At 51.5% G+C, this 11308-nt stretch overlaps 1 protein-coding gene across 1 annotated transcript in view; it reads left to right on the top strand.

The window, feature by feature from the left end:
• Nucleotides 1–323: 323 nt before the first annotated feature.
• RELB (RELB proto-oncogene, NF-kB subunit) overlaps nt 324–11308 on the top strand; it is a 16114-nt gene continuing 5129 nt past the window's right edge. Inside the window, exons 1-6 of the mRNA XM_021709253.1 lie at nt 324–353; nt 444–601; nt 3307–3398; nt 3580–3711; nt 5032–5136; nt 10658–10873. Coding sequence (XP_021564928.1) covers nt 324–353; nt 444–601; nt 3307–3398; nt 3580–3711; nt 5032–5136; nt 10658–10873 — 733 coding nt within the window. The remainder of the gene's footprint in view (nt 354–443; nt 602–3306; nt 3399–3579; nt 3712–5031; nt 5137–10657; nt 10874–11308) is intronic.

Raw genomic sequence — 11308 nt, 5'->3', positions numbered from 1 at the left:
CAGCAGGTCGAGGCTGCGGTGGCCGGGAGCGGCCACTGCACTCCAGTCTGGGTGACAGAGTGAGACTCCAACTCAAAAAAAAAGAAAAAAAAATTCTGAGATGCAGTGGCTCAACCTGTAATCCCAGAGCTTTGGAAGACTGAGATTGGAGGATCCCTTAAGGCCAGCCTGGGCAGGGTAGTGAGACCTTTTCTCTATAATAAGCAAATAAGTCTGAGTGACCCAAGGAAGCACATCTGCCGGGCAGATATCATGTCATGAAGCCCTCTCAGGCCACCAGTTGGACGTCATGGCTTAGGATATCAGAGGGGTCCTAAGCAAACATGCTTCCATCATCCTGGTGCAGGGAGAAGGTTGGGGGGCTGCCCAGGGAGGCCCCAGGGTATTTGGATGGATGCGGGTGTCTGTGATGGGACCCCCACAGAGCGCCTGTCTTCCCACAGCTCCGGGACTGTGGCGGGCTGCGGGAGGTGGAGGTGACCGCGTGCCTGGTGTGGAAGGACTGGCCCCACCGCGTCCACCCCCACAGCCTTGTGGGGAAAGACTGCACCGACGGCGTCTGCAGGGTGCGGCTCCGGCCTCATGTCAGCCCCCGGCACAGGTACCGGCTCCTGACCCCGCCCCTCACCCTTGGTCCCGGAGATTCTGTGGGGCTGAAGGTCGCCCAGGGAAACCTCAGGGCTCAGTCACATCCTCCCCACTGCGTCTCCTAGGTGGCGAAGCTGAGGCTGGGGACTGTGGAGGGGCTCCCTTAGGCCTGGAGCCCCACCACACATACATTCTGTGTATCTCCATTTTTTTTTCTTGTTTTGTTTTGTTTTTTGAGTTGGAGTCTCACTCTGTCGCCCAGACTGGAGTGCAGTGGCCGCTCCCGGCCACCGCAGCCTCGACCTGCCCGGCTCCGGCGATCCTTCCGCCTTCCGAGTAGCCGGAATTACAGGCATGCGCTACCACGCCCGGCTGATTTTTTGATTTACTGTAGAGATGAGGTCTCGCTGCCCAGGCGGATCTCGAACCCGCGGGCTCTGGCAATCCACTCACCTCAGACTCCCAAAGGCGCGGGATTACAGGCTGAGCCACCGAGCCCGGCTTGTGTATCTCCATTTTGTGGAGGATGAGACTGAGGCTCAGAGAGGTTAAGGAGCACAGATAATCGATAGCAGAGCTGGAATTTGCACACGAAACTGCAAAGCCCATTCTTTCTCTCATTTTACAGTGGACATATCCTTAATAAATAAAAGTTTGAAAGGTTCAGAAAGGATGTACGGTGAAAAATAAATTTCCTTTCATCTTTGGTCTTCCAGTGGCCAGTGCTGTTTCCTAGAAACAACTAAAAATATGTTATGCATATATCAGCAAATATGTGTACACACACACACATAGGGGGAGAGAGAGAGAGAACTGTGTGCCAAAAAGTATACACATTTTAAATAATAAAAAATTGGGCTGGGCTCGGTGGCTCAACCTGTAATCCCAGCACTTGGGGATGCCGAGGTGAGTGGATTGCCTGAGTCTGTGGGTTCGAGACCCGCCTGGGTAACTTGACAAGACCTCATCTCTACAATAAATCAAAAGTTAGCCAGACGTGGTAGCACGCGCCTGTAGTTCCAGCTACTTGGAAGACTGAGGCAGAAGGATCGCCGGAGCCCAGCAGGTCGAGGCTGCGGTGGCCGGGAGCAGCCATTGCACTCCAGTCTGGGTGACAGAGTGAGACTCAAACTCAAAAAAAACCCCCCAAAATTGTGTTAAAACTGTAATACTCAGCCGGGTGTGGTTGCTTACGCCTGCAATCCCAGCACTCTGGGAGGCCAAGGTGAGAGAATTACCTGAGCCCACAGGTTCCAGACCAGCCTGGGCAACTAGGCAAGACCTCATCTCTACAATAGATCAAAAAATTAACCTGGTGTGGTGGTGCATGCCTGTAGTTCCAGCTACTTGGAAAGCTGAAGTGGAAGGATTGCCTGAGCCCAGCAGGTCGAGGCTGTGGTGGCCATGAGCATGCCACTGCACTCCAGCCTGAGTGACACAGTGAGACTCCAATTAAAAAAAAAAAACCCAAAACTGTAATACTCAGTATATACCAATAAAAAAAGATGAATACAAGTCACCTTTGACTTCTGCAATGACCAGAGATGCTCAAAGTGGTTACGATTAGTGTCCAGGCACTTCTGATTATGGCAAACCAAAAGTAATCCATAGATAACATTGCTTAAAATGTGTATACTTTTTTTGGCACCCCTGACATTTCATATATATAATTTTCTCTCCTTATAAGTGGTAGTAGGTATGTGCACCTTGTTTTGTTTTTTTTTTTCTTTTTGAGTTGGAGTCTCACTCTGTCGCCCAGACTGGAGTGCAGTGGCCGCTCCCGGCCACCGCAGCCTCGACCTACTGGGCTCCGGCGAGCCTTCTGCCTCAGCCTTCCAAGTAGTCGAAATTACAGGCATGCGCTACCACGCCCGGCTGATTTTTTGATTTATTGTAGAGATGAGGTCTCGCCTGCCCAGGCGGGTCTCCAACCCGCGGGCTCAGGGAATCCACTCACCTCAGCCTCCCAAAGGCGTGGGATTACAGGCTGAGCCACCAAGCCCGGCTTATTTTTAAAATTGTATTTATTGTAGAGCCAAGGTCTTGCCAACTTTCCCAGACTGGTCTCGAACCCCTGGATTCAGGCATTCCTCTCACCTCCATCTCCCAAAGTGCTGGGATTACAGGTGTGAGCCACCATGTCTGGCCTACATTTATAATTTTAGTGATTTAGAAACTTAGTGAAAACGTCAGCTCCATGAAAGCAGGGATTCTGTGTCTTTTGTTTTCTGCTATGTCTTCAGTGCCTAGCACAGAACCTGGCACATAGGAGGTGCTCAGGAGATATTTGTGCAATGAATGAATACCGCCATGTTATGCAACTTACAGTCCCACCGGCTATGGGTGAGAGTGCCTGATTCTCCACAGCCTCACCAGCACAGGGTATTATGAAACATTTTGATTTTTGCTGGTTTGATGAGTGCCCCTCCCCCCAAAGCATCTCATTGGTGTTTAATTTGCAGTTTTCTTGTTATAAATGAGGTTGGCCAGTGTTTTCATGTGATAGAGAGGAGGCAGATTCCCAGGTCTTCTCAAGAATCCCTGATACCCCTGAGAGGTTTAAACACCAGACCCTTCCTACTGCCGGGACCCCTGGGCCTGGGGTCTCTTGGCCTCGAGAGCTCAAGTCTCAGGCGGCATCTGCCGGAGCCCCCCGGCACGCTAGGGCATGCCTGACCCCTCATGAGTCCTCCTCTCCCTCTGCCTCCCCCTGCTCAGTTTTAACAACCTCGGTATCCAGTGCGTGCGGAAGAAAGAGATTGAGGCTGCCATTGAGCGCAAGATTCAACTGGGCATTGACCCCTACAGTGGTGAGTCCCCACGCCAGCCCAATTGTCTCATCCTCCCGAACCCCTTGGCCTCTCTGCCAACCCCAACCCCTCTCCTCTCCAGGCCTCACCCTCTTCTCCAGCCCCACGCCTTCCCCGTTCCCCTGCCCCCCATCAGGATCTCCACCCCCCACCTTCAACCTCCCATATCTCCCCCCCACAGCCGGGTCCCTAAAGAACCACCAGGAAGTGGACATGAATGTCGTGAGGATCTGCTTTCAGGCCTCGTATCAGGACCAGCAGGGACAGATGCGCCGGATGGACCCTGTGCTCTCCGAGCCCGTCTATGACAAGAGTGAGTTGAGGGTGCTGTATCAGTTAGGATTGCCCTTGGTCGCAGGTACCAGAAAGCCCCACTCATGGTGGCAGGAACAAACCGGGAGTTATTTGTTTGTATTTATCGCACTTATTGAGCCTGCTCACATTGATTCCGCTATTTAGAACTATCAGGGCACTGTTTCTGCAGCCCTGTGAGCCTCTTGGTTGTTCCCTCCTGGTCATAAGATGGCTGCCACAGCTCCAAACATCGTGTCAGTCAGTGTTCAAGGCATGGGATGGACAGTGTCACCCTGGGTGGTTGTGCAGTTGTGCACTCCTCATTTCCAGGAGTCAGCATTTACCATGAAGCCTATGAAAATGGGGTCTCCTAGTGTTGGAGAATGCACAGCTTATATAACGATACAGGGCAGCTAAGGGAAGAGGCAGCATGAGTAATGATGTCTCTGTATTTGGGTGTGTGTGTGTGTGTGTGTGTGTGTGTATGAGCCTCACTTTGTCACCCAGGCTGGAGTGCAGTGGCATGCTCATGCCACCACAACTTCAACCTGCTGGGCTCAGGCAATCCTTTCACCTCAGCCTTCCAAGTAACTGGAACTACAGACATGCGCCATCACGCCCAGCTGATTTTTCTTGATTTACTGTAGAGATGAGGGCTCACCAAGTTGCCCAGGCTGGTTTCAAACTTGTAGGCTCAGGTAATCCCATCACCTCAACATCCCACAGTGCTGGGATTATAGGCATGAGCCACCGCTACCAGCCTTTTACTTCTCTTAACCGGCGTTTATGCGTAGAGCCTCAGAGCTGTCTCTCATTGGCCTGGTTTTAGTCATTTGCTATTCCCGGACCAATCAGCTGAGGCGCGCGAGAGAGGCACTGTTCTGAATGGCCAGGTTTGGGCACGTGATCATCGCTGAGCTAGGAAGTGGGCTCAGCCCTACCCAATCCCCGTGACCGAGATGGGTGTGGTCCCTTGAAGGAAAACTGGAGGATATTAACAGAGGAAGGGCCAGGACAGGCAAAACCACAGGTGTCCACTACAAGATTTCAGACTGTCAACCCTTCTTCGAGAACCTCCTCTGACCCCTGTCCCCAACTGCTTTCCCTGAGATCTGAGGATCTCCCTTTTGGACAGACAGGCACCCAACCTCAGCATGGAGGACTGGCGATTGTCCATTAATCCCTCCTGTCTGAGTGTCTTTCCTCCACCGGGACCGTGGGTTCCAGAGGATCGGGATGCCCCGTCTTCTCCGTTCCCCACCTCTCCACGGCCTGGTAAGGGTTTAACGACTGAATTCTTGCTTTTTCTCATCCACCTCTTCCTCTTGTTCCTTCCCAGAGTCCACAAACACGTCAGAGCTGCGGATCTGCCGGATCAACAAGGAGAGCGGGCCGTGCACGGGGGGCGAGGAGCTCTACCTGCTGTGCGACAAGGTGCAGAAAGGTGAGGGGTCGGGGCAGCGGCCGGGCAGAGTGAGGTCAGCAGCTCGAAGGGGTGGCTAGGGAGCCCAGGAGGGGGAGGAGAGGTTTGCTCACCAGGGCAGCAAACGGAAGGATCCAGAACTTGGCTTTGGAGTCAGACAGACACAGATTGATTCCTTCACTCACTGTGTCGCCCACTCATGTATCCTTGTAGGATGGTGCAGGCCTGTCTGCTAGCCAGAGCTGCCTGCTAGGCGGCATAGAGCTCGCTGTCCAGAGACTCTGATATTAATGGTGGAATTGCATAATTAAATGCTTTAGGATGCTTGTGACAGGGGCTATGGATGAGGCAAACAGAGGACAGGTGTCCCTTCTGCAAATCAATTTAAAAACAAACAGGCCAGGCATGGTGGCTCAGCCTGTAATCCCAGCACTTTGGGAGGTGGAGGCAAGAGGATTGCCTTAGCCCCAGGGGTTTGAGACCAGCCTGGGCAACTTGGTGAGACCTTGTCTCTACAATAAATCACAAGAACTAGCTGGGCATGATGGCAAGAGTCTGTAGTTCCAGCTACTTGGAAGGCTGAGGCGGAAGGATTGCCTGAACCCAGCAGGTCGAGGCTGTGGTGGCTGTGAGCGTGCCACTGCACTCCAGCCTGGGTGACAAGAATGAGACTCAAAAACAACAACAAAAAACCTATACCCAGGATTGCCCAGCTGGGGAGAGGGTAAGAGAGAGCCTTGCCTTTTACTGAATATATTTTTTGTATCCTTTGCATTTTCTGTCAAGTGACTATAACATGAATAACACTACTATCAATCATAATAAAGAGCTTTCATTCTCTTGTTCTTACTGTATGTCAGGCTCAGATGTAAGCACTTTGCACACAACACTAGATCATCTCATTGTCTAACAGTTCTGTGAGGCAGATCCTATTATGATCCCCATTTTACAGATGAGGAAACCGAGGTGCAGAAAGGTTAAGTAACTTGCTCAGGGTCACACGGTTGGTTGGGTAGAGACGGGATTTGGATCCAGGAGGTTTGTACTCTTCATTTCTTCTGGGAGAAAGAACAAAAAAGACAGAGAGTTGGGAGAAATATTACAGGAAAGTGGTGAAAAAGTAGTATTTGTTTTCAATTATATTTCTTTTTTTTTTTTTATTGTAGAGATGAGGTCTCGCTTGCCCAGGCGGGTCTTGAACCCGCGGGCTCAGGCAATCCACTCACCTCAGCCTCCCAAAGGCGCGGGATTACAGGTTGAGCCACCGAGCCCGGCTTTTCTTTTTTTTCAATCTTTTTATTTTTTTTATAGAGATGAGGTCTTGTTAGGTTGTCCAGGCTGATCTCGAGCTCCTGGCCTCAAGTGATCCTCTCTTCTTGGCTTCCCAAAGTGCTAGGATTATAGGCATTTGTTTTCAATTCTTTTTTTTTTTTTTGAGTTGGAGTCTTACTCTGTCACCCACACTGAAGTTTCAGTGGCCGCTTCCAGCCACTGCAGCCTTGACCTGCTGAACTCTGGCGATCCTTCCGCCTCAGCCTTCCAAGTAGCTGGAACTACAGGTGCGTACTACCACACCTGGCTAATTTATTTTTTTTGATTTATTGTAGAGATGAGATCTCGCCAAGTTGCCCAGGCGGGTCTCGAACCTGCGGGCTCAGGCAATCCACTCACCTCAGCCTCCCAAAGCTCTGGGATTACAGGCTGAGCCACAGAGCCCAGCTTGTTTTCTTTTTTTTTTGTTTTGAGTTGGAGTCTCACTCTGTCACCCAGACTGGAGTGCAGTGGCCGCTCCCGGCCACCACAGCCTAGACCTGCTGGGCTCCGGGGATCCTTCCGCCTCAGCCTTCCAAGTAGCTGGAACTACAGGTGCGTGCTACCATGCCCAGCTAATTTTTTGATTCTTGTAGAGATGAGGTCTCGCCAAGTTGCCCAGGTGGGTCTCGAACCCGCGGGCTCAGGCAATTCACTCACCTCAGCCTCCCAAAGCACGGGATTACAGGCTGAGCCACTGAGCCTGGCTTGTTTTCAATTCTTATGTACTTTTTTCTCAAATGAGGAAAAGAGGCAAATTTGGAAAACCATCTGGAAAAAAGCAACTTCCCAGAGTTGTGTGTGATTGTGATAATAATAATAGTAATAGTAATAGCAGGTGACACTCTCGGGACCCTCACTCTTACCAAGTTTTTCATGGCCTAATTTGTTGAATCCCTATGCCCAGTCTTTCTCTTTATTTTTTATTTATTTCCTTTTTTACCCTTCTGCCTTGCAGCTTCAACTCCAAGGACATAGACCTAGTCTTAATGTAGAAAAGCTCTCAAATTTTTTTTTGAGTTGGAGTCTCACTCCATCACCCAGGTTGGAGGGCAGCGGCATGCTCCTGACCACTGCAACCTCCACCTACTGGGCTCAGGTGATCCTTCTGCCTCTGCCTTCCAGGTAGCTGGAACTACAGGTGTGTGCCACCATGCCCGGCTAATTTTTTGATTTATTGTAGAGATGGAGGTCTCACCAAGTTGCCCAGGCAGGTCTCGAACCCGCGGGCTCAGGCAATTCACTCACCTCAGCCTCCCAAAGCACGGGATTACCGACTGAGCCACCAAGCCCGGCTGAAGATAGGGTCTTACTGTGTTGCCCAGGCTGGTCTCAAACTCCTGGCCTCAAGTGTTCCTCCCACCTCCGCCTCTCAAAGTGCTGGGATCACAGGCGTGAGCCACTGCACTCAGCCTGGCTATAGTCTCTATCACCCTTTCCTACTGACTAACATTGAAGGTTCCAGTTCTTGGTTCTCACAAGGCTGCAGTGGATACCATGTATCTCCCTCTTTCCATCCAGCTGCAGGCATATATACATCATGAATTCCTAGAAGGGAGAGGCCTAAGAGTAATGATGATGATAATAGTCTGGACATGGTGGCTCACACCTTAATCCCAGCACTTTGGGAGGCCAAGGAGGATCACTTGAGCCAGGAGTTCAAGACCAGCCTGGGCAATGTAGTGAGACCTTATCTCTACAAAAAAATTTTAAAAAAATTAGCCAGGCATGGTGGCATGTGCCAGTAGTCCCAGCTGCTTGGGAGGCTGAGGTGAAAGGATCTCCCAGCAGGTTGAGACTGCAGTAGCTGTGATTGTGCCACTGCATTCCAGCCTGAGTGACTCAAAACAACAACAAAAAAGCAAGCAAGCAACAACAATAAAAACCAAATTGACCCTTGGCTGGGAAATTGGATGTTGGGAGGGTTTCCACTACTTCCTAACTGACAAGAGTGGCTCACCATGCCTCAACTTTTTGCCCAGTTTGGTTTGTGGGCCAGGCACGGTGGCTCATGCCTGTAATCCCAGCATTTTGGGAGCCAGAGGTGAGAGGATTGCCTGAGTCCAGGGGTTTGAGACCAGCCTGGGCAACTTGTGAGACTTCATCCCTACGATAAATCAAAAAATTAACTGGGTATGGTGACGGGTGCCTGTAGTTCCAGCTACTTGGGAAGCTGAGGTGGAAGGATTGCCTGAGCACAGCAGGTTGAGGCTGCAGTAACCGTGAGTGTGCCACTGTGCTCCAGTCTAGGTGACAGAGTGAGACTCCCATACAAAACAACCCAATGTGGTTTGTGGTAAACACCTGCTTTTCTTCTGGGAATCTGGAATTTTGGCATGTACCAGGCAGAAGGTGCCTATGTGACCAGCTCCTAGTAAAAACCCTGGGTGCTGATTCTCTGATGAACCTCTTTGGTAGACAACATCTCACAAGTGTTGACACAGTTAATCACTGGGGGAATTAGGTATGGCCTGTGTAACTCAGTTGGAAGAGGACTCTTGGAAGCTCACTCCTGGTTTCCCTCTGGGCATTCCCTGGCACCTTCTTCCCCTGCTGATTGTGCTTGGCATCTTTTTTTTTTTTTGAGTTGGAGTCTCACTCTGTCACCCAGACTGGAGTGCAGTGGTGGCTCCTGGCCACCCCGCAGCCTCGACCTGCTGGGCTCCAGCGATCCTTCCGCCTCAGCCTTCCAAGTAGCTGGAACTACAGGCATGTGCTACCACACCCGGCTAAGTTATTGATTTATTGTAGAGATGAGGTCTCGCCAAGTTGCCCAGGTGGGTCTCGAACTTGTGGGCTCAGGCAATTCACTCACCTCAGCCTTCCAAAGCGCGGATTACAGGCTGAGCCACTTAGTGACTGGTACACAGTAGGTGCTCAATAGAAAGTTACCTGCCACTATGATTAGTTTTTCTTTTTTTTGAGTTGGAGTCTCACTCTGTCACCCAGACTGGAGTGCAGTGGCCGCTCCCGGCCACCGCAGCCTCGACCTGCTGGGTGCCGGCGATCCCTCCACTTCAGCCTTCCAAGTAGCTGGAACTACAGGCGTGCGCTACCACGCCCAGCTAATTTTTTATTTTATTGTAGAGATGAGGTCTCACCAAGTTGCCTAGGCAGGTCTTGAACCCGTGGGCTCAGGCAATCCACTCTCCTCAGCCTCCCAAAGTGCTGGGATTACAGGCTGAGCCACTGAGCCCGGCTTATGATTAGTTTTTTTTTTTTTGAGTTGAAGTCTTACTCTGTCGCCCAGACTGGAGTGCAGTGGCACGTTCCTGGCCACCGCAGCCTCCATCTGCTGGGTTCCGGCGATCCTTCCACCTCAGCCTTCCAAGTAGCCGGAACTACAGGCGCGTGCTACCATGCCCAGCTAATTTTTGATTTATTGTAGAAACGAGGTCTCGCCAAATTGGCCGGGTGGGTCTCAAACCCACGGGCTCAGACAATCCTCTCACCTCGGCCTCCCAAAGTGCTGGGATTACAGGCTGAGTCACTGAGCCTGGCCTATGATTAGTTTTATTATTAGGAATTAAACATTTTTTTTAACTTTTTAAAAAAAATTTTTGAGTCAGGGTCTCCCTCTGTTACCCAGGCTGGAGTGCAGTGGCACAGTCATGACTCACTGCAGCCTCAATCCCCTGGGCTCAGGTGAGCCTTACCCCTAAGCCTCCTGAGTAGCTGGGACTACAGTCATGTGCCACCACACCTGACTAATTTTTGATTTGTTGTAGAGACAAGGTCTTGCTATGTTGCCCAGGCTGATCTCAAACTCCTGGGCTCAAAAAATCCTCCTGCCTTGCCTCTCAGTGTGCTGGGATTACAGGTCTGGGCCGCCACACCTGGCTAGGGATATTAATAACTGATGTAAGCCGGGCTCAGTGGCTCAGCCTGTAATCTGGCGCCTTTGGGAGGCTGAGGTGAGTGGATTGCCTGAGCCCGCGGGTTCGAGACCCGCCTGGGCAGGTGAGACCTCATCTCTACAATAAATAAAAAAATCAGCCGGGCGTAGTAGTGCGCACCTGTAGTTCAGGCTACTCGGAAGGCTGAGGCTGAAGGATCGCTGGAGCCCAGCGGGTCGAGGCTGCGGTGGCCAGGAGCGGCCACTGCACTCCAGTCTGGGCAACTGAGTGAGACTCCAACTCAAAAAAAACCTGATGTTGGGGGAGGCTGATTGAGTGGGAGACCTTGTGGGCCAGATGTCCTGGCTCAGCTGACACCCTCACTTTCCCACCAGAGGACATATCAGTGGTGTTCAGCACGGCCTCCTGGGAAGGTCGGGCCGACTTCTCCCAGGCCGACGTGCACCGCCAGATTGCCATCGTGTTCAAGACGCCACCCTACGAGGACCTGGAGATTGTTGAGCCCGTGACAGTTAACGTCTTCCTGCAGAGGCTCACTGACGGGGTCTGCAGCGAGCCACTGCCCTTCACGTACCTGCCTCGGGACCATGGTAACCACAGCAACTCGGGGTGACCCACCGCCCAGGGCCAGGAATTAAAAAAATTTTTAATTCCTAATAATAAAACTAATCATAACCCAGAGGGGAAGGGGAAGAGGCAGAAGCAGAATGCAGGCTCAGAGCCACGTAGACAGCGTTCGAATCCAGGCTCTGCTGCTTCTTGGTCATGTGACCTTGGTCCCTTTGAACCTCAGTCTCCTCCTGTGCAAAATGGAAATAATAGTACCCATCTCAGCCGGGCTCGGTGGCTCAGCCTGTAATCCCGCGCCTTTGGGAGGCTGAGGTGAGTGGATTGCCTGAGCCTGCGGGTTTGAGACCTGCCTGGGCAACTTGGCAAGACCATCTCTACAATAAATCAAAAATTAGCCAGGTGTGGTAGTGCGCGCCTGTAGTTCCAGCTACTTGGAAGGCTGAGGCGGAAGGTCT

Source organism: Carlito syrichta, unplaced genomic scaffold, assembly GCF_000164805.1.
Source record: "Carlito syrichta isolate Samal-C Ts95f unplaced genomic scaffold, Tarsius_syrichta-2.0.1 Scaffold67556, whole genome shotgun sequence".
In the NCBI taxonomy this organism is placed as follows: Eukaryota; Metazoa; Chordata; class Mammalia; order Primates; family Tarsiidae; genus Carlito; species Carlito syrichta.
Note: the sequence above shows the minus strand (reverse complement) of the source record. Positions and strands in the feature narration are given on the sequence as shown.